Raw genomic sequence first — 24,430 nt, 5'->3', positions numbered from 1 at the left:
CTTATGTTCGGGGGATTCAACGTCAATGACATTGCGTATGGCTCACAAACAAAATCTAAATATAATGTAATATAAATGTAAATGTTATTTAGCTAGCCGGCCGTGTCATTAACCCCAAATTAATATCAGTATTTTCACGAACAAACGACAGTCTACGTGTAACGGTACCTTCGGTCGATGGTGTGTGCTAACAGCGTGTGAGTTAAAGGCGCCATCCTGTGGTGTTCAGAGGATGATACACTGCAGGACTACAGTAAGAGCCGTGAATAACATTTTACGACTATTTTTCATCCATTTAAGTGAATTTATACTTAACATTGATGTGTCTGCAGCCAGTTGGTGCCGGTCCCACTCAGCTTAGATCCGGGATATGACTGGCGCACTGATTTAGAACTGTGAACAGACCATTTTACTGGAACTACTTGAGGACGTGCAGTAGTTAAAGGGTAACTCCACCAATTTTATACATGAAACTGTGTTTACAGGTCTTGGGGAGCACTACTGCATTTAAAAAAAAAAAAAAAAAAGTAGGATAAAGCCTCTTGTGGCTCTAGAGGAAGCTGCATGTAATCTGATAACTGATGTCCCTCACTGGCTAAGCTGCATTGTGGGTAATGTAGGCGCCCAGAAGAAAAATGTGTTGAATGCAAAAGGTGATATCTCTAACACACTTTAATGTGTAAAATTGGTGTAGTTGCCCTTTAATTGACACCCTGCAGCCAATCAGAATCAAGTATATACCCAGACCATGGTATAAATACATTTATTTTCTTTTGTAGATGTCAGGTTTTTTTTTAAAGGATTTAGTTTATTCAAATGTTTCTGTGACTGCGACAATAAAATCACAATCACGTAGAGCTGATAGAGCGGCAGCAGTGTGCCACTTCTGTTATCTGCAAAGTCCTCATTCACAACCTTTACAACTCGGCGATAAGAGAAAATAGTCTGGGTAGAAAGTGTGCAGTGAGGCCTGCAGGTGGAACCAGAGTCACTCTCATAAAGCTGTGTGGCAACATGTCTGTGATTTCCTGTCCTCTCTATAATACTCTCACTTATCTTATGTTCTGATAATGGAAATGCACATGCAAGCAAATTAGCACTTAAATGTTTCAAGCCATATTTATTTATTTAACCACAGATAAAATAACACAGAAAACCAGGGCCATATATCCTACTGTTCAAAGACATGTGATGGAAAGGTAAAATGCATTTATTAAAGGAAATTGCTACAAGTTACTCACTTTACTGTGTTTGCTGCTCTAAGAGACACAAATGTAGAGAAAATAACTTTAAATGGAAAATATACAAAACAGACTACATTAGTGTGCTATAATCAAATTTTATTTCTGCAGTGTGGACAGGCGTACACAGATAAGCTTTCACTATCACATGATTTCCCTGAACAGAGCAGGTACTTTCCAGGAGCCACAGTGATCAGTGCAATTGCACAGTGCATAACATAAAAGGAAAAAAAAATGTTTTCCACAACCTTCTCTTTGATTTCTTCTTCCATGACTACTCTACAGTTTGTTCGGATACTTTCAAGACACTATATGGGTCTGGACTACTAATACTTTCATGACTAACCCTTATAATCATTCATTATCATTATTCATTATAGGCCTCATTGTAAGATTAAGCCAAATATCTTAAGCAAATGCCGAAACAAATACATTATTCAACTGATAATTAGCCAAGATTTCTTTTTGCAGTAAGGCACTGTCAAATGTAAGAGATTTGTTATTGCTTGAAAGTAATCAAATATTCAGGATAAGCCTGGCTGTCATGGAAGATGACGAACATATTGGGCTTGGCCATATTGTCCACGACACTGTCGAACTTCTGAATGCCTGTGGAGTCCTTGGCCGGTGCAGTGATTATATCTTGTTTTCCAAGCGTGAAATCCCCTGTCAGCACTCGGCAGAGGTACATGAACTTCTCCCCATTATGTGGCTTGGAGTAGGTGTCCCGGGCAGAGTAACTAGCCTCGACTGCAAAGTATGTGCCATTGCCATAACAAGCAGCTGAAAATGGAATAACAGCAGAAAGTTATTGAGGTAGTCTGCATCTGTGAGATACTTGCTTGTATCTCTCTTGTATTTTCATTGTATTATTTTCTTTTTTCAAACTGTAGTGTTGTTGCTTGGCATTGTCATACTAATTTGCAAATGCATCATCCCTGCATCTGTCATTGAAATCAGGTGACTGCAAACAACCTATTGAGTTTTCTACATAAACTTCTCACCATTCTTTCCTGCAAAACCCCTGTCGAAGCCATAGTCGTTGATGTGGGCCATAGCATCGTGAGCGGTACCATGAAAGAGACGTCTCTCGTTGTTCTGATGACCATTTCTTTTCTCCATGTCCATTTTTTTGATTTGTAGGGCCTTCCACATAGCAAGATTTTGGATCCTCTCAATCTAAAATGAGGGAAAAGTACATTGTTGTTCATACAGCTCTGAGGTTATGTCTATTAAGCAGATTGTTAATACATTTGATTTGATTCATTAAAAAATGTACAAGTGATTAATTTATCACCTGATGATGAGGCACAAGAGGATGGAAATGACAGATACGACAAATGTTGACAGATACAACATTATTTCTTAAAAATACAGTGCATGATAATCTACCTTAATAATGGGTTGAGTCCACGTGGCCATGAACAGTTTCTCGACTTCAGTGTACTCTGCTGTCCCAGCTGTGATGGGAAAGGCCTGACTCGTGGTGTTGGCTGGCATTGGATCCCAGTTCAAAGGGATGTCTTCATCTAGTATCATAAAAATGTCAATTTTATTATTCCTGACATCAACAATTTATTACCATTTTTTCTCAACTCTGCCAAATACAATCTGCATCAATGTTCGGATAATTATTACACAACATACAAACATGTGAGTGGGTTGTCAATTTAAGAAAAAACATACTAGAGCAAGATGTAAATTGAACTGACTTAGCAAGGTTTGAATGCACATCATTCTAGCTAAATAATGAGGAAACTATCAGTTTCTCCTGCATTGTTGTGAATGTTACACATGAGAAGCTAGGTTACAACAAACAATAAATAAGATGTATCCACTTATCAGAGGTCACAGGTAAGATACCTTTTGTTTTGTCAATGCGCTTTAGCTCAAGGGTACATCCCTGGTTATCAGTAGCAAGTCCACTCGACGTGTCAACTTTGTAGATTTGCCCCTGGATGGAAACTTTTACAGTTGGTATTTTTTTATCAAACGCTTGCTCAAGCTCGTAGTTGGTCTCTGGATTAAAACTCTGAAAGGAAGACCCCTGCTGGAATTGCCATTCTGCCACGTTCTTCCTCAGGTCCTCCTTTTCTCTTGCGTCACTTATCATCTCATGGATCTCCTTGCTGGCTTTGAACACATCTTTAGTGAGCCCGTCAATGATGATTGAGGGTTTGTCCTTCTGGCTCTCAGTCTTTATGCTCACATTCATGGTCTTTTGGATGTCAACAATGCGCTTACAGTTTGCATCAGAGAGGCAGCGGATGGCGTTGTCTGATATGGACATGCTGTTCTGCTCTTGGGATATCAGGTCGTTGATCTGCTGCTTGGCTAAGTCAACTTTAGCCTGTGACTCACCGCAGATGTGGAAGCAGGCAGGGTCTACTTTAACAGTCTCAATGACAATGAAATCCTCTGCTTTCTTTGGCTTGTCAGTACTTGCAACAAATAATGCTGAAAGAATAAGTACCAAGATCTGCATTAGAATTTAACATTTTTAGCAATTTAGGATTAAGGAAAATGGACCTCAAAATTATTCTCTTCACTGTACTTACATTTGACTCCAGAGGTAATTCTTCCCCACAAGGTCGGTGCTTTATTTTTAGGATCAGTGGCTTCTCTTTGCTGCATACTGTTGTAGAAGTCTTTCAGCATGGTTGACTGGAAAATAACTATCCGGATTGTATTCAGAGTACTAGAGGGGTTTTGGCTCAACACTTCAATGACTCCATCCAGCATGGCATCTGCCACCTTTCCTGCTTGAGCACCGCCTTGACCTAAAATGGCAGAACACATTACACACTCAACAGACTCTACAGCAGGTAACAGTGGTAACATCTGAATAAGAGTAGACACAATTAACCCACAAAACTGTTATGACTGATCAGTGTCTGTCAATAAGATTAATGCATCAACATTCCCCTAAAGTTCTGTGAAACTTATTCTGTGTAAAGGAGGAAATCTGAAGAAAATCTTTCTGAATACAAACCTAATTAAATCTTAAGTGATTGCAAACCCAATTCAAACTGTACATTTTCAATAAAAGGGATTCATGAGTTCTATTTATGTTTACAAACTCATCAACTGAGATACTGGGATAAATGTCAATATTTTACAAATAATAAGCACATAGTTCTGCTGATGAATCTTACCTGTGCCAATGGCAGGAAGTGAGACAGAAGTGTGTGAGTTTGTCACACACATTTGGAGTGCATCTTTCACAAGCGTGTTGATTTTTACTGGATCTGACTGTCCAGCTATGTGGAGGATCTGCTTACACTTGAGGTTGCCTGGCTGGGTCATTATCATGCCTGGGTTGGGCTGGGCACCTGAAGGTGTAGACAGTGTGTTTGTTTGTTTTTAGGTCACACTTTCTCTCTGAACAATCTTGCGTAATGATCAAAGAATTGGCTTAATAAATGACTCTATCCATGTTATGACCAAGCAAGAACATTCTTATACATAAGTCAACTGTGGGTGTAAATGTTTCCTTACTAAGTTCTTTGCATTCATCTTCAACAGCAGAACCAGCTGCCTCCAGAATGGCCTTCGATACTCCTAGAGAATACAAATAAAGATCAAATAAAAATAATAATAGAAACTGGAGGACATGATAACTGTGTGGCCTAATTTTTGAGTCTATACTGATATAAAGTTGGATTCATGGGTCTAACTTGTAGTGAATAGTATTTTTTAAAAAAGAGTCATACTTTTAAAGTAGCATCCACAATCTAAAATAATCTGAAATTATAATTATAGTTTTGCTTCATTTAAAGATTTCAGTTTTGGATTAAATTTTTTAGATTAGATTCAACTTTGAGATCACGTTCATTTTTATTGCCATAGCATAGTACTGAGACAACAAAATGCAGTTTAGCATCTAACCAGAGGTGCAAAAAGCAATGAAGTGTTGAGTGTGCACATCTGTAATTTACCTGACTTAAGGGAGAAACTTTCATTGGAGGAGTTGACTATGACATCAGTGGTCTCCTTGGTTATGTCTCCTGTGACCGCCTGTATAACCACACTTCCCATTTTGGTCTCATACATTCCTGAGCTCGAGACAACTTTAGAGAACACACCTTGAGGCAGCAGACACAAATACAGTATTAAGAGCAGGCTGCACAAAAAATCATTAAGAAAAGCTTTTGTTAAAAAAAATAAAATAACATCATAAAATGATAAAAGTATTTGTCAGTTTCAATGATTTCCCTGCCTTTCTGCATATCATTACAGAACAGCAATTATACACATTAAAATGTTGCAACAGTATTTCCTACCTTTACTCTGTGGGGAACTTGTGGGCACTGGAACACCTGAGGCATTGGGGAATTTCTTCTGAAATTCATCACTAAAAACCTGAAGACAAAATCAGTGACACACCTGATACATTAACAGTCACAAATATCACAGAAAAAGAAGATACACAGACCTAATTGATTGCCTCTTTGTTACCAATTCTGTAATAGTGAGCATTATTGGTTGATATGGCTTGATGTGGCTTTTATTGTCAAACAGTCACAAGAATCATAACCTGTCTTCCACTGAAGTTGGCACTAACCTTTATAATTCATTGAATATCGATGGCCTTTTTCCTACTGGGGGATCATTTTTATACATTAAGAGTAATGGTACCGGAGGGGGCACGAGTTGTTCAGACATATGGGCTCAAAGGCTGGGAGAACTACAGGCTGCTGTGCATTGTGAATGGGACCAGGTGTTGCAGCCCAGCATCTCCTGCTGAGCTACAGATATTTAAAAGGCACCCAGCAGAACTACAGGGTAAAGTTGACAAAAAGCATTATGCAAGTATCCTCTGGCAGAATACAAGTGACAACCAGGAGAGAGCCAATTGCATCTGTTTTAAAGGTACAGTAGGTGATGCTGGAGTAAGATAGTTCAGTGACGATTCTCTTTGGATTAACCCAAAGCGTTGGTATTTCAACACTAACAACCAATCTTACACCAACAGACAGCGTCTTTATTTTGACGATCTGAGAATGAGATTCAGCAATCAACTATCTTACTTCAGTATCACTTTCGATGCAGATAGAGGACCTTAAAGTCAATCAGACTTGCCTTCTGACAACTCTGGGGGGGAACACTACCTCAAATTCAGTAAAAAAAAAATTTAAAAAACTATTTTAGCACTCGGGGCTTTCAAGTACTACAAAGCTTGTTTTTTTTTCCTCACCTGGATAGTCTTTGGGTCTCCTGGGTAAAGTATGATCACGATCTCCTTCAGAAGCTTAGGTTGACTCTTACTGCTAAACGCCAAGATTTCATCCAGCATCAATGAGGCTACAAGGTCTTTCGGGAAATTCAGGTTTCCAGTGCCGATGGCAGGGAAGGATATGGAGGTCAGACCAGTGTCCTCTGCCCTGTCCAAGCAATCCTTGAAAATGCCCTTCAAGATCTGGAAGGCAAAGCATAAATACGATCATTTCTAGTTCACACTAGTTTTGCATCCATAAACCAGCCTATGTATGACTTGTGAGCTCAAATACATCAGACAATAGCTGAAAGCAGTATGTCTTGTGTTATACAAATTAGCATCATTACATACAGAAAAGGTAAGAGAAAAACAGAGCACATCTGAGGGATGTTCCTTATTATGTTTATTGACCTTTCATTACATTGAGATCAAGTCATACAGTATAATATACATTATGTAACACTACCTTGTCAGCTGTGCCTTGTCCATTGTCCCAGTGAGGTGTGACTGCATGAAAGACTTGTTTGCTCTTCAGTTTGCAGCCCTCAGTGACAATGACCTCACCAAAGCTTCCACTAGCATTCTTTGCATTTACCAACTGCTGAAGTTTGGCTCCAGCCACACCAAAGATGGCGTTTGAAACTGCCCCTTTATTCAGGTCAAGATCTTCAGACACAGAATTCACTGTCACCTCCGTCTAAGAACGTGTTAACAAAATCTTATTAGTTCTTCATTTTACAATTTTTTTAAACAATGGAACAGTCAAGTATCATTGCTATGAAATCAGTCAGAAAATAATCAATCAAGCCCTGTGTGACCACACTTGGATACATCATAGATTATCTATGGCGTTCTATGGCGCAGTAGTAAATGCTACATACTCCAGTAGTCTGTAGTCCCTGTATATGAATGTTACAGTTCTAATCAATACTGATACAAATTAAAAAAATATATATATCAAATTACCGTGGCATGCTGAATATTTCCTTTCATGATAGTGATGTGCAAGCCCTCGTTGGTCTGTGCTTGACCCAAGCAGTTCATAGGTAGAGACTTGGTACCTTGGCTCGAAAGAGTTTGTAGAGAATGACTGACATCAAGACTTCCAGCGTGTTTCACATGTGGAGACTGACTGACACCGTGACTCCCAAACTCATGTCTGACAGCTGCCTCCATAACCTTTACAGCACTGTCACTGCTGTCAACAAAATGAATCGTCTTCAGGGAGATGTCATCATACTTTTCATCAAGGTATTCCTTCACTGCTTTTATGATGGTGTCTGCACACAAACTGTGAGGAAAGCCTTGGCTTATGCCAATAGTGGGCAGAGCCACAGAGATGCAGCCGTGCTTTTCAGCAAGTTCTAAGCTTAATTTAACGGCTTTTTTCAACTGCGCCTGAACCTTCAGGACTTTCTTTGAATCAAACTTGGGCACTACTGCATGGATGACTTTGTTGCAGCAAAGCTGCCCCCCTGCACCAGTTATGACACAGTCACCAGGCTTGAGCTGTCCCTTTTTAATTTGTTTGTCACATTCATTCTGCAACTGAGGGCCAGCAGCTTTAAGAAGTGCTGCTGCAAGACCTCCTTTAAGTTTCAAGTCTTCAGAAAAAGCACTGACAACTGCTTGCACTGGGTACCTGCACATATCTGCCTTACAAACAGCTATTTCTACCCCCTCAGTTGTCTGAAGCTGGTACACAGGTCCTGTTATCTGTCTTTGGCCCAAGTCGCCCTGCCCACCACTAGTCTCATCAACAAGTTGGACCTGGCAGCCAGTTTCATTTAAGATTGAGGAGACAACCGATTTTTCATTATCCTGGAAGAATTTCTTCATTCCAGGCTTGCAGATGTTTAAACGGTCAAAGCTCAAAGAAGAGACCAAATTTTCAACCCGAGTCTTGCACGGTGTGACATCACCTCTAGAACCACTCAGACAGATGGCGTCCTTTCTGTAAGACACAGCCACTTTGTCGTTCAGTTGAGCCGACCCAGAAGATTGACGTTTTTCAATGTATCTGACTATTGTGTTGGACTTGACCACAACAGTTTCTTCCACATGAGCATTCTGCTTTAAAAAGCTGTTAAGATCCCTGCTGACACTGATGACATCATCCTTGTGGCCAGACACCACAACTTGTTGACTAGTGGTGTGGATTCTAATTCTCTTGTATGACTTATTGTTGGCTTTCTCCAACCTACCGACCAGGTGCTCCCACTCTGGCTTCTTCAAGACATCACTGTCTTCAACATCAATGCATTGAGATATTAGCAGCTTAACCAGATGGTCTTCAGCATCATTCAGATCTTTGTCAGAAGCAGCAATGAGCCGCACCTTCTGTGCTTTGATCTCAAATGCTGCATTTATTCCATTGGATGTGAGGAGAGCTTCTGTGAGCTTCTCCTGTTGTTCATCCTTCAACAAGTCGAGCACATTTTTATCGATTTCTAAATGCTGACGTTTTAAGTCAAAAATTGCATCACATATAATTTGCTTTGTTTTCATGATCTCATCATTTAAGCCAGTCACCATCAAATCTGGACTATCTTTTGTAAATGACATTTTGAGATCTGGGTAAATGTCTTGCAGCTTGTCCTCAAGACCATCTTGACACAAGATGTTGTAAATCGACTGTGACACTTTGATGTTTTGGGTTGTGCTTGATTTCTCCCTCTGTGCCTTTTTTGCAATCTTGTTCATGGATTCACAAAGAGTTTGCTGTAGTTTGTTGACATTATCAACTAGGCCAACCACTGATAAGACACCATTGGCTTTATCAGACACTACTACCACATCCTCATTCACTACAGCCTTTCTGATCTTCTCCTCAGACTCGTCCCATAACTCTGACTCTGGCTGAAGCTTCAGAGATTTAAATTTTGACAGAGCTTGTGCAAAGGCTGACTTCACAGTATCCCTCCACTCTTTGATGATGGCTATGGCATCCTTTTGCTGTAGTAGTGAAGATTCAGGGCTCAAGAGCACAGTAGGTTTGTTGAGGTTCACGTTGCAGAAGTGTTTTGTCAAGTGGCTACGAATGGACTCTGCTGCTGATTGATTGTCATTAAGGTATTTCCAGACAGCACTGTCAATCGGTTCAGAGATGGTGGCAGGGAGTTTTGGTGAAGGTTTGTCTTTCCCATAAAGGGCTGTTCCCAGGGATTCGTAAAAAGGATAAACTCTGATCTCGTTATGTTTGATTTGATGTTTCTTCTTCAAGATTTCCTTAACAGCTATTGGGAGAGAAAGGACAATAAAACATTACATTGTCACATTGTCTAGAATTCATTGAAAGGTGGCAATCTCTGATGTTCATCATGCATGTATATTCACACAGTAAAGGCCTTTACACACGGCACCGTGACAAATTAACGATACGAATAGCTGAAGTACTCGTATGCAAATTATTTGCTTCTTTTAGTTACAAACAACTAACCGATCGAGGCAGCTGTACATCAGGTCCCATGTGTCATATTAGCAGTATTTTTAAAAACGCATTTTTTTCCTCCTCCAGTTTAAAGAAATGTAACTTGCAGTATGGTAACTTGCAAATGCAGGCTGTCAAGTGCACGCCAAAGCAACAGGTGGCGATATAACCTCTACCGTAAGGCCAGTGGCCAATCAGAAGCTTGCAAAACACAGGAGACAAGCCAAAAAAACATTTTTTTTCCTGTCTACACATTAACACTGACAAAGGTGTTCCTGAATATCTTCACCCTGGCAGGAGTTTTCCAAAAGCTGTTTTCAGTGACCTGAAACACCATTTATGTGTGTAAGAAAGGCCAAAACGCATAGAAAAAGCTGTGTTTCAGGAAATACCCGTGTACATGTGTACAAGGCCTTAGACAGTCAGCAGATACATGTTTAGATTTACAGGTGGAAACCAGGGGAAACACATTAAAAAAACCTCAAAGATCTCAATGTTATGATTATGTAAAAAGCTGCTGTATGAAATGACACACTGCTCTGTTCAGTGTGAACAAATGAGTTGTGACTTGATGTCGATTTTGCACAACATGATTGGTTGATGCCTTCATTCACTGTGCAAAAGTTCAGCGAAATTGACTGTGTTCCAGAAAAAAAAAAGTAGCTTTTTTTCGCCGTGCAATATTCACTTTCTGTGTTCAAGTACTTATGACAAAAACATCTGTAAGAAAAAAAAAAAAAACATTGACGTGCGAATAAAAACGCCTTCCGTGTGTAAAGGCCTTAATACTTAAACGTTATTATAACTGTGCTACCTTTATGGTCTTTGAAGGTGATGATGGCAGATTGTTCCACTTCATTAAGTGCAACATTTTCAACTTCGCCTTCTTTGTCAAAATAAAGGCAGAGAAGATCTTCAGTAAGATTACCCACGTCGTCAACTACAACTTGCTTTGTAACTTCAAGAGCCTGGACTGATAGTCCCTTGTTTTTGAACGTCCTGTTTTGGGGGCATCTTGTCACGAAATCGGTAGTTTCTGTGAGATAATGATAAAAGGTTAAGGTTAACGAGGCAATCACACTTCCATAAACAATAAACAGCTCCTGGGCCTTTCTTAGAAAAAGACATCAGCCTAGTAGAGACCTTTCATATGAGGAGTTGTTCAGGTAACTGCAAAAGATATTGATATTTCCCATGCTTCTAGAAGTCTACAAGTGTAAACCCACAGTTTTTTGTAGCTACAATTGAGCCTATTTGGACAAGGAGGTGGAACTAGGTCGGATATCCTGACTAGACTAGACTGAAAATCCGAGGATACACCACGGTAGAAAATTGTCAATCAAAACTGTTTACTGGGGTAATAACTGAAGTAAGAATAAACAATCTTTGCCCCCTGTTGGTCAAGAATACAGGTTGAAGGCACTTCTTCATTGACTTTACTCTTCAGACTTGGAAGCTCCGTCCATATCTTATACAGCCATTAGATTTCTACAAGATTGGTGTAAAGTTCTGTTGGGACACAAACAACCCACTGTGTTACCTTATTAGAAGTACCCTGTGGAGCAGCTGTATAGCACTTACTTTAGCTCCGAGAATGACAACGGAGGCCAGTTACAGTACCTCGGTGATTTATGGAATTTATCCGTCGGTATATACTGGTCGGCAAGTACCCTCTGGGTAATTGATATACAGAGTATGGCCCCAGTCCGGAGCTGTTCATTGAGAAGCTGCTGGTTATCAGTACATTTATTAGCAGTTACTTTAGCAACAAAGTGCTCTGCTTTTTATACATCCATAAATAAAGAAAACACGTTTATTGGATGAAAAATCTACATACGCCGCCGAGTACAAGATGACTCATTAACATTTTTAATGATTTTCCAGTTCATAAGCTCTATTATTCCAGATTTATTGGGTTTGAAATTTCTGTATAAATTGAGCTGTTCGGACCTAATAACAAACACATACACACAAACACACACACACACACACACACACACACACTATAGTAGTACCTTTTCCACTCTGGAAAGTCACCACAGCAGATGAGATGTCAGGAATGAATTCCAAAGTGTAGTTTTGATCCTTTAAAATGTTCTCCACCAGCATCTCCAAAAAATCTTGGCTTAAGGATTGTGGAATGTTTCCCAAAACAGCTGTAGTGGAGCTGAGCTCTTCATCTGCTGTCTCATCATCTCCGCCTTTCCCCTCTGTCTTAACTTCGGCTGCAGGTGTGGGCTCGTCAGTTTGTTTGTTCTTCACAGCAACATCTGCTGCTAATGAGACATAAAGGTTCATCAGGAAATGATAACAGCTGTCTGTGCCTGTGTACCTGACATTTTTTTGTTGTTTAATGCTTATTTTGTAGGTTTGTATGTTGTACTTGGCATTAGCTTGTTGCTCGGCCAATGTAGCTACTCTTGGGCGCGGTCTGAGGCGATGTTGGACAACTGCAATATTGTGCACTGGGTCAAGGAATTTTCTAACTGACTGCTCACAGAGAGTCTGTGTTATAAAGACTCTCTCTGATGAGATTATTTTAAACACAGGGGCCTTGCAGGGCTGTGTTTTATCTCCAGTAGGATTTTCGGTGTATACGAATGAAATGAAACTGCACAACAGCAATTTTAAATTATTCAAATATGCTGATGACATGGCTCTAGTGAGTCTTTTCCATAAAAATGATGTTGTATTTTTCTCAAGTTTCTGAGTTTGAACAACGGTGTAAGTCCAGCTCATTGCTCATTTATGTTGGAAAAACAAAGGAACTTATTTTAAACCACTCTCATCACAGAAATTGTGCAACCAAATTGTGGAAATTGTTAACTGTTTTAAGTACCTGGGTACATAAATAGATGACAAACTGAGTTTCAAAGACAATGTTGATTTAATATGTAAGAAAGCCAATCAGAGACTATTTTTTGTTAAGAAAAAGAAGGGGTTTTGGGTCAGTGTTGACGCCTTGGAAAAAGTGAATGTCAGTCTGATAGAGAGCGTCCTTGTTTTTACTATTTTTGTTTGGTATGGGCATCTGACTTTAGGAAATATAAACAAGCTGAATAGGATTGTTTAGACAGCAGGGAAGATAATAGTCCACCAACAGAAGCAGCTAGATGATCTTTACAGCACAGCTGTAAAGATGTTCTCTGCTCAATTGCAACAGTACAGAATACCTCTGGCAAAGAAAAAGATACATATACAAGGGCTCATTTATCCCAAATTCAAATGGTGTAGTCAACCAATTACAGTAAGCCTAAATATGAGAGTGTAAACTGAACACTATGGATATGAACGCACTGACTGTAAAGTTGAGTGATCTTTTATTGATTGATGTGATGTTTCTGTTTTTAATCCTGTGAACATGTTTGTGTTTGTATTTTCCTGGGTGAGACCAGAGATGATTTTTCCTGCTTCGGCTGGATAATAAACTTCTAATGTTTTCTATTCTACATTAGGGCATGTAAACCTATTCTAGTATATACCTAAAATAAAAGAATGAACCGGAAAATTGCTATAAAATGGCCTCATTTTACAGCCCCCCTGGTTCCCAGATTCAAGCACAGTGAAAGTATGAACTATAAACATGATGGGTTTGCAATATACATGTGCCAGCCTGATAAACTAATCATGCTTTTCAGTGGTGATAATACTGAAAAGTTATTGCTTTATGAGATAAGATGTGTCCTGCCTTGTCCTGAACAAGACAGCCAAGTTAGTTTTACTAGTCTGCGCACCCTATCAACTCTGACTGGAAAAAGAGATGGGCGTTACTTAACAGCCATTTTAGATTGATCATTACTGTGGTTTAGAACAAGTCAATCCCTGCTGAGCTGTGAAAATGTATTTTCATGTTACTGATGTTTATATGACCATTTACATCCACCCAAATAGACAAAAAGCAAGAGCAAAAGAAATCAAGAGACAGAGGGAGAGGAGGAGAGAGAGCAAGAGCACAAGTGAGAGGCATGTGCTTAGAACCAAAACAGAAACTAACTTCATTTGTGCTTATGTAATGCATTTCCATGAAATCACGTGGTTTAGCAGAAACCCTACCCTGAACATGTGCATAACTGGACCTGTTCAAAGCTCATTATGAAAGTGAAGCATAATGTTCTCAAAACTGAAGAAATAAGTGTATTTAAGTTTTAATGTCTGTTTAGAAATCATCAGAAACAATGTTAAAAAAGTCTGTGCTGAAAAATAGTGAGCATTTTCTGTTCTGCTCAGTGCTTAACAGCAAACATTAAATGATGAGCAGATTAATTAAAAATTAATAAATTATTGAGAATAGCTTTATGTAAAGATGGTGGCTTCCTGAGTTAAGAGGGAAATTCAAATCTGCCTGACACTACTAGAAGGAAGGTGTTTTTCCTGTCAACTTCACAGAGTAAATTACCAAAAACAAGTTCTAAACCTTTAACAAAGAACACAACATCTACAACTCTACTTCTGATCAACTGCATGCTTTTTGGAGACTGTCTGCTTGGTGCTGCTTCAGTGTCTGTGTTCTGTTTAGCTGATGGTTCGTGATGTCTGTTTCCTTGGCTCTTATGACATTATTACCTGTTAAATACATGGTCAAATTTGCTACTGCTAAATATGTGCGTTTGTTTGACCACATATGTTAATTTGTGTGCTTATTTTACTATTTCCTGACTCAATACAGGATGATTCTTAAACAGGAAATACACACAATGGTTTGGATTGAGTAGGCGTGAGGCTGAACACACACAACGTGGCCACAATAGCAACGGGAAAAAAAAGTTATTTCAGCAAAAGCATTAAAAGGTTATTTTAAAAAGATCTCAGCAAATTGAACAGTTCCTGGCTTAAGACCTTCACTACTCCATGCTGTTTATGCTTTGTGTGGCTGTCTGTCCAACGTGCAAATATATGGTATCCTTTGGACCCATATAAATGTACTTATTGATCTCACACTCTACTAATTAAGAACAGATTTCTTTCTGGGAAGGAATGTCTTCCAGTTTTCATCTCAATTTGGTTTGAATGGTGGGCTACAAAGTTTAAATTATCGCAGAAAAGTGTTTAAATAGAGCTTGCAATATCCAGATATATTTATTATTGAGTTAGAGTTAATAAAAACGTTTTGATAACCACAAACGCATGCACAAAATTATTAAGTTATTAGGCTATTAGTAGACTTTATTACTAAAACATTACATGTTGATGTTTTAATTTAAAAAGGAGATCATAAGACTGAGATCATAATGCACTTTCAGTAAGTGGGCTCAAGGATTGACAAAGAAGGGGAGAGCACACTAGGATTGTTACACAGTCCTGGGACATAACACTTCCTGTGTGTGTGTGTGTGTGTGTGTGTGTGTGTGTGTGTGTGTGTGACTATCCAAGAAGCAATTAAACACTTATCTAAAAAAAAAAACACAGTAACAGAGAAGAACACATATTTGTATTTAAGCAGTACTTACATTTCTTGTTGAGTTTTCCAGATGGAGCTTCCTGTACAGAATAAAACAATATATATAAGTATAAATTAACTACCTCTGTCATCTCATGTAAGCAGTTTCACATGCAACAATGCCAAAAATGTCAGCTGATTTGAAAATAAACCCAGTAAATGAAACTTAACAGTTGTTGTGTCAAAAGAAATAACCTGATTATAATGCTTTCTAAGTGTGGTGTAACTTTAAATCAGAACACAATGGTATCCAGACACCGGGAACAGAGAGGGCCATAAATCACAATGAGCAGCACCGCCTTAGGTTTATGATTATTCACATGACTGCCAGTCTGATAAAACACTGTACAGGGACAGCTTTTCTTGCCTCTTACAGCTTATCTCACACTGATAAGAACTAATGAGGTCAGAAAGTGAATAATATAACGTTAACATAGGAATGATTTAAGTGTTAAAAGTTACCTCTCCATATAGGCCCTGCACCAGTTGGCACGTGAAACTAGAAGAACTTATGGGTGTGGTGTCGAAAACAATCTCAGCTGGCACACACACACACACTGCTGGCAATTGTTGCTGCGTATGGCTCATTTTTTTAAAAAATTGACATTTTGTGCACTCACCTGCGTTGTTGTGTCATCTGTTATCAGGCAGACAGTCATCTTCAACACGCCTTTATCCAAAGGGATCTGATGCGAAGCTTTCGCCAGAACATTTTTCTGGTCTGTGAGGGAAAAAAAACGATTGATAAAATTGGAGTAACGTTACTTTTGGGGTATTTTCACGTTACAAATGTACGCATACGGTCTAGTTTATCGGGCAAAACTTACCCTCCTCTGTGCGGAAGCGGAGCACCGCCGTCCTGCTGCCGTTCACGTACTCAACCTCACAGTCGCCACCTTTAGACTTCTTACTCTGAAAGTATTTCACCAACTTGTTCTTCAGTTTTGGGACGCTGTTCTCTTCGAGCTCGACGAGCAGCGCGTACGAATACGCGTCCGCCATCGTTGCTGCTCCGACGCGCACTGCTCCGACTTTACTTTCACTTTTGATTCTTAGGAAACGACCCGCTGAAGGTGTTTCCCTCTTTCGTCGTCGGGTGCAGCCAAACAAGAGGCGTCAACGCAGAATGGGCTGCACACACAGAGAAGGATACAGGTCTGGAACAATCGTCCGATTGGCGAGGTTAATGTTTCAGCGGTATTAAACTTAGCTAACACCCCGAGAAGCGGTTTGAGGAGAGGTCCGCTCCCTTTTCTTGCTCTTTCACTTTCTTCGCCACTTTTCCACCGTGTGCTCGGTGAGTATACGAACATCTCCGCACAATAAACTTGCCTCACTCGTTTAAATTGAAAGCGTGTACTTCGTCGAAAAACGTGTTAGCTTAAAAAAAACTAGCTTAAATGTTTTCAGTTGTCGCGTAAACTGGTGCGTCAGGTGGCACGCGCTGATTAATTATAACCGTCCGATCTTTTTTTTCAAAATGGCGGTTTTATTAATCTGATTAAAATGTCCGACGAGTCCAAAGACACTTGTTACCACTGAAACCTTCACATATAATGTCACGTATATTCGTCTTTTGCACCTTTTTGCTGATCATAATCATATTTTGAGTGATTATATATATTTTTTTAATTATGCTAAAGCACGACTGGAGCTCAAAGTTGGTGAAAAGTGGACGAGAAGACAAGTGTACATATAGTTTTTGTTTATCTGTGTAAAATGTTCATGTACATCTGCTCATTTTTATAATAATAATAAAAAAAAAGTCAAGCTTAATTACTTTCTTGCATACTAACTGCCAAGTAGGACAGGTACTAGACTTCAACTAGCATTTCCTTTTACAACCCTGCGTTGTAAAATGATAAATAAGCGAACCTTGTACCCTGAGTGCTCAGTACATAGTCTGTACATCACAGGAACACATTGAACTCTTGAGGCAGGTGTAACCTATTTATTCTATACTGTCTCTGCCTCCCTCTACTGTAGGGAAAGGGAGACGATATAGTATATGATTAAGTACACTGTAATCCCCTGCACGCTAGTAAAGTTATTTTCCAGTGCATTGTTTCATATTTCAGACAGAATAGTAATATGCACTTCAGTATTAGATGTTAAAATGATTATTTACACACAAAAAACTGGTGTCCTGGTACTTAAAGGTGCACTATGTAGTTATGGGAAAGAAATTTTAATCACAAGCAAAACAGAAAGTAAAGTAAAGTAAAGAGAAAGATCTGTATTGACTGATAGACTGATTTTATTCCTAAACAAACAGAATAATCAAACTGTCTTTGTTTTCATGATTGACTAACTGAATAAACAGACTGGCCCTAAAGGACAACAAAGTTTTATTCTGTTTTACTTTGTTTATATATTTGGCAGACCCTGCCACCTTTTCTAGCTTCAAACAGTGTTCTGCGGACCTTATGTTCCTCTGAGAACAGCTTCATTAATATTGTAAATATATAATAATTGTTCAATGTTTGTTTTTACTTGAAAACTGAAAGTAAACTAAACATAAAAAATTATGCCAATATCTTACTTTTTCAACTTGTGTTATCTTGAAGGAGTAGCGTAAATGTCCACACATCATGCATCAACGGTATAAGAGATGTTACAAATCCTTTTAACCAGATTATAGTCATATTTACAAAAATTACAAGGTATACACTTAAAAATAATCTACAGAAAATATGTTTATTGGCTAATATATGTTCAAAGGCAACTGTCTCCACACTCAGATGATGTATTTTGAAAAATATATTTATAGGCTACTTTTTTAAAAAAAATCAGATTGTTCTGATTAGATGGGACCAATAAAAATGTTAAGTCGAACTGATATTTGAGGTGTGAGTGTCAAATGTATTAACTATTGTACAATTTGCTCTCTCAACATTTTTCTCTAGCTCTGTTTAGGAACCATGCTGAGTAAGTTGGATCTTCATGGGTCTTCAGTCGACATTGTGAGACAGTGTGGACCTGCTCTGAGTGATGTGATTCACAGCAAATTTGGGTGTGTTGCTACTTTCGATGGAGTGGATTTTGGACAGCAGAAAAAGCCAACTGTTGCCCCACAGAAAAGGTTTGAGTCCACACTTCGAACAGGTGTCAAGGTGTCTGTGTGGAAGGCTGATCTCACTAATTGCCCGGTGGAAGCTGTTGTGAATGCTGCTAACGAGAGGCTTGAGCATTATGGCGGCCTTGCTCTAGCTCTGTCCAATGCGGGTGGTTCACAAATCCAAAAAGAGAGTCGAGATATCATCAAAAAGTCTGGTGTCTTGTCTACAGGAGATGCAGTTGTCACTGGTGCTGGGTCACTAACATGTAAAATGATAATTCATGCCGTTGGCCCATATCTTCCAACACATGCCTCTACGTCTGAGCTCATTCAGGCTGAAAGGCTGTTGATGAAGGCCATTCACAACATTCTTGACAGAGTTAAAGAAAACAAGCTGAAGAGTGTTGCCATTCCTGCTGTAAGCTCTGGACTGTTCCACTACCCCGTGCCACAATGTGCAGACGCCATAGTGACAGCTGTGAAATGCTACTATGAAAAGTCTTCAGGACATCAACCTAACGAGATCCTGCTTGTGAACCATGACGAGCCTACGGTCAAGGAAATGGAGAGGGCCTGCCGTCAGATATTAGGCTCTCAACAGTCATACAGTCAGGCAACAGGAGGCGTGAGCAGAGGTGATGCCAAAACCTCAACACCTACTGTCCAGATGGGAAATGTCCGCCTGACACTGAAGCTGGGTAAAATTGAGGAACAGCAGGTACAAAATAAATTAATTAATTATTTACTTTCTTCCTAAAAAGTATGTTTAGCTGAATTTGTTTCATGTCATATATACTTTGCATGTTGCCGATATTATCACAGATACATTGGTGTCAGCATTTATGATGTCAACTATGAAAACTTTTTTTTTACAGAACATAATGCAGAAAACAATGTTTGGGTTGATTTATAATTCACTGAAACAGTAAAATTCCCAGTGAAGTTTACTGTTTCATTGTCAGCTGTCAGTAATTTTGGTTAACAGAGTTTATTGATAAGCTGTGAAATTTCCTGCCTCTATTACATACAATTCTTTTTCAATTGTTTGATAGCCACATTTGACAGATAATTGCAAAAAGTGTGGGTTTATATATATATATTATATTATATATTTATATATATAATGTATTTATATAAAAATACTGACCTATATATTGAAATCATAATTTTTATACTCTCCAGTAACAGTATTGTCATCTGCCCCAAAAGACCAGTACTGTCGTGTTCTACATCTGATGATATATATCAAAAAGCTTTATCCTTGTTCTGTTACCTTTTTAATTTAATATCATTGTGTTTCCATCCCTCAGACAGCTGTCATTGTCAACACAATTGGAAGCAAATTCGACCGAAACCTGAGCAGTGGTGTAGTTTCCAGAGCCATACTGCAGAAAGCTGGTGATAAATTACAAAAGGAAATGCATAATGCTTCTGTGACTGAATATGTCATCATCACAAGCGGCCAAAGACTTCAATGCAATGAGGTGTATCACACTTTTTGCCCCACGAAAGGAATGTACGCATATCAGGAGGCAGCAGCACAGGAGGTACAGTATAAGTTTAACTGTTATGGGGCTCTTGAGTAAAGGGATCATTTATTGTGTTCACAGCCTAATATATCTCTAAATCTGTAAATAAATCAGATTTATGTCACATCTCAAAAACATTGTTAATCTTCTTGGTGATATCAAGACAGCACATATTCTAAGTCACGTTAGATACAGCTCATTGCACAGATGATTATAGAAAATAAGACAAATGAAAGTCAAGAATACACACTGTTAAGAAAATAAATATTATATATACACTGTTTTATTACAAGTTTTTTTTACACTTTAACAAGAGCTTTTATTTTTCTGTCTGCTTATTCATTCATTACAGTTTCTTTTCAAATCAGTATTGGAATGCTTGTGGTTGGCAGCTTCAAAGAGCCACAAGTCAATCGCCTTTCCGGCCATCGGCACTGGAGCCCTCGGGTTCAGTAAAAAAGAAGTCGCCCAAATCATGTCACAAGCAGTTGCGGATTTTGCCCAAAAAATCACAAAGAAGATGGAAGTTTATTTTGTCATATTTCCTTCTGACATCGACACATTTAAGGTTGGTCACATGATATGATGTAGTGTCTGTCTTCAGCAGGAGGCGAAGAAAAAGGTTTCCTTGACAGTAATAATAATGGTTCTTGCACATGTAAAAGGTCTTGAAAGTTCACGGTAAAATTGAGGGTAACTGCAAGCTCAAAACAGGACAGAGCTGGCTGGAAACACAGAGTGAAGCTGGCTCAGGCGTGTGTTTTTTGAGCATTAAAGCAGGTAAACCTATTCTAGTAGTAACCCAAAATAAAATTGTGAACCTGAAAATCAGCATAATATGTCTCCTTTAATCTGACATGATCTTAATCTGGTAAGTGCAAGTAACAGTAATTAAATCCTAAACCTGAGATGTTTTGATTGAAAATGTATCTGTAAGGTGGAATGCAGTGTGAGACACTCCCTACACCTGCTAGGAATTGTTGGCTGTGTTTTTCCGGTCACCCAAGTTCAGTTGCCAATGCTTTCTACCCGAACAACTCAAAGTGTTGTTTATGCTCCCTGAATTGTCTCACACAAAAGAGTAAATAATTAATAAAGTAATGATCTTCTCTTTTTAGGCTTTTGAGGAGAAAATTAGATTTTTCCAGCCAAAACCATCCCATCCCAACATCACACCTGGACCTGGTAAAACAATATTTCACTTATTATTTATTGCACACAAAGGTGGCCTTTAATGTAGGTACTAATGGGGATGATATTGATGGAAGACCTTGTACAATCTGAAGCGGTGCAGAACATGAGTCTAGAAATTTATTATATTGCATCATTTTAATGCTGTCACAGGGAACGATCTTTGTGAACGAACGCTGCAGAGATCAGCAAAAAAGTAATTATCCCTTCCCCCCCACGCTGATGGAAAGTTTGTTAAGGTTTCGTCGTCCACAAAACATATCTGAAGCTTCACAGCAAAACAGCATTGCAGCTTTCTCCTAAACAAAAAGTAGGTGAAGACTTGTTTTAAAACCATTAAAAAATATATTTTAAAAAACAATAATAAAATGGCTCAATGCAGTTCGTAGGGTGTATTCCTAGTCTCCGGAAGCCCCGAGATCCCAAACTGATTTGTGAGTCATAATTTACACTCTTTTTCAAGCTAAAGTCTTCACTGTAGCTGCAAGGCTAAAAGTGCTAGCATGCAACCTGTAAGTGCGTGCACACGCTCAACCACTTGTCAAGGGTGTAAATAACATCTTTTTAAATAAATTCTGGATCTTGGAGCTTCCAGAGACTTGTATTACACTGGATGAGCTGTATGGAGCCCCCCATCTACTTCAGTCGTTTAGGGGAATGTTGCAATGCTGTTTTGCGGTGAAGCTCCAGAAATGTTTTGTGCACTAGGAAAAGTCACTTCACTTTCCATCAGCATGATGGTGAGAAGATAATGACTGAATTTTCATTTTTTGGTGAACTAAACCTTTAAGTCCACAGTTTGTTAAAGTCCATTTTAGGAATACTTTTTTAATAATTTCATCAGCAGGATTGGTCAAGAATGAATTTCCACCATGCCGATAATTATTACATTAGCTTCACTGGTGTCTATGGCCTGCTCTACAATAAATAATGAACTTAAACAATATCTAATCAGGGAAACAGATCATGTGCAGACACGGATTTCACAAAGAGATTATGTAACTGTTGTGGTTTCTTGATCTCTTCTGCGTTTGTTCACAATGGTCATTGGCTGTGGCAGCGTGAACACACAATTATGGAATAACTTTGACAAAATCAACCATAGGAATGTGATCATTGCAATAAATCCACCAATTTTGACGTCTTCCCCACCAGAACCTGAGGGCAGAGGTAACTTCCCTAGCAGCCGAGATCCCACTCCAAGGATCAGCCTGAGCGGCCGCTCCTATGATGCAGAACGTGAGGCTGAACAATGGCTCCGAGGCATTCTCTTCGAATCCTTAGGCTCTTACACTATCTGCAACAACTTCATTCTGCACTTAGGCGAAAAGGAACAATTACAACTGTCCCAACTAATGGAAAAGTATCCCATTTCCATCGAGGAGTCATTTGAAACGGGTCGTGCAAGCATAATTGTACAAGGAAAGTCAACTGTAGATGTTGCAGTTGCTGGGTTGCAGGTGGAGGCCCAACTCATCAACATCCAGAGGGAGTTTGTCGAAGAGGAAAAAAGGGCCATTTTTAAGTTGATATCTCAGGATGTGGCCTTTGAAAGGAAGACAGTCGATGGTTCAAGCAAAGAGTTCTCAGACAGGATGTCTGCCTTCAAACATTTGGGGTTGCGACTTGTGAAGGTACAGTATGTGTAAACGCAACATGCATGGAGATGTTGTAGGAAACTATTTTTTCACGTCTTCACATGGATCCATTTGCAGTTTCAAATTGTATATTTTATTTCTTCAAATGGAGTAGTGTGTGTACTTATATGCTTCAAATATTCTGTATTTTTAGGTGGACAGAGTGGAGAATGCTTCACTGGAGAAGCTCTTTGAGCTCAAGAAAGAACAGCTAGGCTGCTTCAAGCCTCAAAAAATGTTTCAGTGCATCCCTGCACAGTTCTTTGACATGGTTAGCCATGTTGGATTCCACGCAGAGTACGCTCCACCTGATGGTAAGATTATACTTACTACTACGAATAGAATTTGACAATGCAATTTTTTACAACTGGTACATGATGATTTTCTCAGGTCTTAAATTGTAAGACATAGAAAACAGTAATAAAATAGTAATAACAAACATATATAAACAATACAAATAATTATTTGTGTGTGTGTGTGTGTGTGTGTCTTCCTCTGACTAAAGACCCAGCATATGGAGAGGGCATCTACTTTGCCAGCAGCCCAAAAAAGGCCATGGAAGTGTGGAAGGAGCCAAACAAGGAGTATCTGCACTTCGTGGAAGCCGAGGTGCTGACAGGAAACTCCACTGCTGGTCAAAGGGATCTCATTCTGCCACCTCTCGTGGGGAAAGACCCACTAAAGATGTACGACAGCGTGAGCGGACCTGAGATCTCTGTCATATTCAGTGGTTATCAAGCTCTGCCCAAGTACATCATCACCTGTAGGTCTGAAAAGTGATTTGTTTCAGTTTCCTCTTCTTGTGTTGTCGTGGTACAAACACAAATGTAAGAATACTTTCCTTTTAATTGTATTTACTATTAGTAAGAGATAGATGATTGCATTACTCCTATACTCACTATAATGAGACCAGAGAAATCAAAGATGTCAGATATTTTTCTGCAGCTTGATTGAGTTTTGCTTTCTAATTTTTGTCATTACAGTTCAACATATTTTTATATCTTTTTCTTTATCAAATAATCATACCATATATGCAGTCAGTATAACACCAACATATTCTACCAGTGATGACATAACGTTTTGCCTTTTTTACTTTACAAAGACTATTATAATCCTTTAAGTAGCAGGTGAAATCTTTGGTCGACAGCTATGGGTTTTGCATTTAGAGATGGTTACAAATACATGGTTATAATCTAATTGTAAAATGATCATAAAACGATGATAATGTCAAATTGTGTCTGATGCTGATATCAAAATTAAAACGTGTAAATTAAGTTTGATGAATATTCTTTGTCATTTGTTTCAAGTATCTAGACCAGGGCAGATCAAAGTTGGTCCCGGGGGCCAAACTTGTTTCAAGCAAATGCTCTTTAGGATCCCAAATCAGAAATATTTTTCCATTTTCTGGCAGACTGACATGTTATGCAGGAAGACAGTCAATTAAGGGAATTTGGGATCACAGTATTATGGAAGCCCTGAGAGACAAGTGGGGGGGATTAATTGAGAAATTGTCCTGGTAAAACATTTTTTCACTGGTTCTTGAGTCATAAACACACATCACCAGATTTTTTTTTCTCACTTGCCTTCAGTGCTACCATATAGTATCATTATTCATCTTAACAATACAGTAGGTGTTTGTTTTTTACCTTTGTCCATCAATAAATTCTCTGTTTTGGCCCTCCAAGGAAA

The 24,430-nt window shown here is 38.9% G+C and overlaps 2 protein-coding genes across 4 annotated transcripts; one reads left to right on the top strand and one right to left on the bottom strand.

Moving 5' to 3' along the window:
* Window positions 1-1,323: 1,323 nt before the first annotated feature.
* On the bottom strand, window positions 1,324-16,415 carry parp14rs1 (poly(ADP-ribose) polymerase family member 14-related sequence 1). 2 transcript variants are annotated; one of them, XM_073474199.1, is made up of 17 exons: window positions 16,154-16,415; window positions 15,947-16,047; window positions 15,337-15,367; window positions 11,905-12,165; window positions 10,704-10,925; window positions 7,426-9,695; window positions 6,926-7,156; window positions 6,439-6,660; window positions 5,525-5,603; window positions 5,180-5,326; window positions 4,740-4,802; window positions 4,397-4,573; window positions 3,800-4,021; window positions 3,105-3,698; window positions 2,634-2,770; window positions 2,246-2,420; window positions 1,324-2,024 (listed from the first exon to the last, which is right to left on the bottom strand). In XM_073474199.1, exons 1-17 carry the CDS (start codon window positions 16,326-16,328, stop codon window positions 1,741-1,743), a joined length of 5,391 nt encoding a protein of 1,796 aa, XP_073330300.1. In that variant the 5' UTR covers window positions 16,329-16,415; the 3' UTR covers window positions 1,324-1,740. The 2 variants fall into 2 exon arrangements, with proteins under 2 accessions (XP_073330300.1, XP_073330301.1); XM_073474200.1 differs by having other exon boundaries at window positions 11,905-12,162.
* Window positions 16,357-24,015, top strand: parp9 (poly(ADP-ribose) polymerase family member 9). Of its 2 annotated transcripts, none has more exons than XM_073474201.1 (8): window positions 16,357-16,623; window positions 18,233-19,102; window positions 19,695-19,931; window positions 20,266-20,481; window positions 21,032-21,098; window positions 22,260-22,738; window positions 22,896-23,055; window positions 23,247-24,015. In XM_073474201.1, the coding sequence occupies exons 2-8, from the start codon at window positions 18,248-18,250 to the stop codon at window positions 23,519-23,521; spliced, it is 2,289 nt and encodes a 762-aa protein (XP_073330302.1). In that variant the 5' UTR covers window positions 16,357-16,623; window positions 18,233-18,247; the 3' UTR covers window positions 23,522-24,015. The 2 variants fall into 2 exon arrangements, with proteins under 2 accessions (XP_073330302.1, XP_073330303.1); XM_073474202.1 differs by having other exon boundaries at window positions 16,415-16,623; window positions 19,695-19,916.
* Window positions 24,016-24,430: the final 415 nt, after the last annotated feature.

Source organism: Pagrus major, chromosome 9 (assembly GCF_040436345.1).
Source record: "Pagrus major chromosome 9, Pma_NU_1.0".
Lineage (NCBI taxonomy): Eukaryota > Metazoa > Chordata > Actinopteri > Spariformes > Sparidae > Pagrus > Pagrus major.
The sequence above is the reverse complement of the archived record's forward strand: the minus strand, read 5'-3'. Positions and strand labels throughout refer to the sequence as shown.

Bases quoted from the DNA above. Each gene is read 5' to 3' on its own strand.
- parp14rs1 (XM_073474199.1), bottom strand. From the start codon at position 16,328: ATGGCGGACGCGTATTCGTACGCGCTGCTCGTCGAGCTCGAAGAGAAC. The intron at 10,926-11,904 runs GTACTACTATAG...ATTATCTCACAG, and splicing joins GACTTTCCAGAGTGGAAAAG to AAACTACCGATTTCGTGACA. The intron at 4,803-5,179 runs GTAAATTACAGA...TGTATTCTCTAG, and splicing joins AAGTTTCTCCCTTAAGTCAG to GAGTATCGAAGGCCATTCTG.
- parp9 (XM_073474201.1), top strand. From the start codon at position 18,248: ATGCTGAGTAAGTTGGATCTTCATGGGTCTTCAGTCGACATTGTGAGA. The intron at 19,932-20,265 runs GTACAGTATAAG...CATTCATTACAG, and splicing joins AGGAGGCAGCAGCACAGGAG to TTTCTTTTCAAATCAGTATT. The intron at 20,482-21,031 runs GTTGGTCACATG...TTCTCTTTTTAG, and splicing joins CTGACATCGACACATTTAAG to GCTTTTGAGGAGAAAATTAG.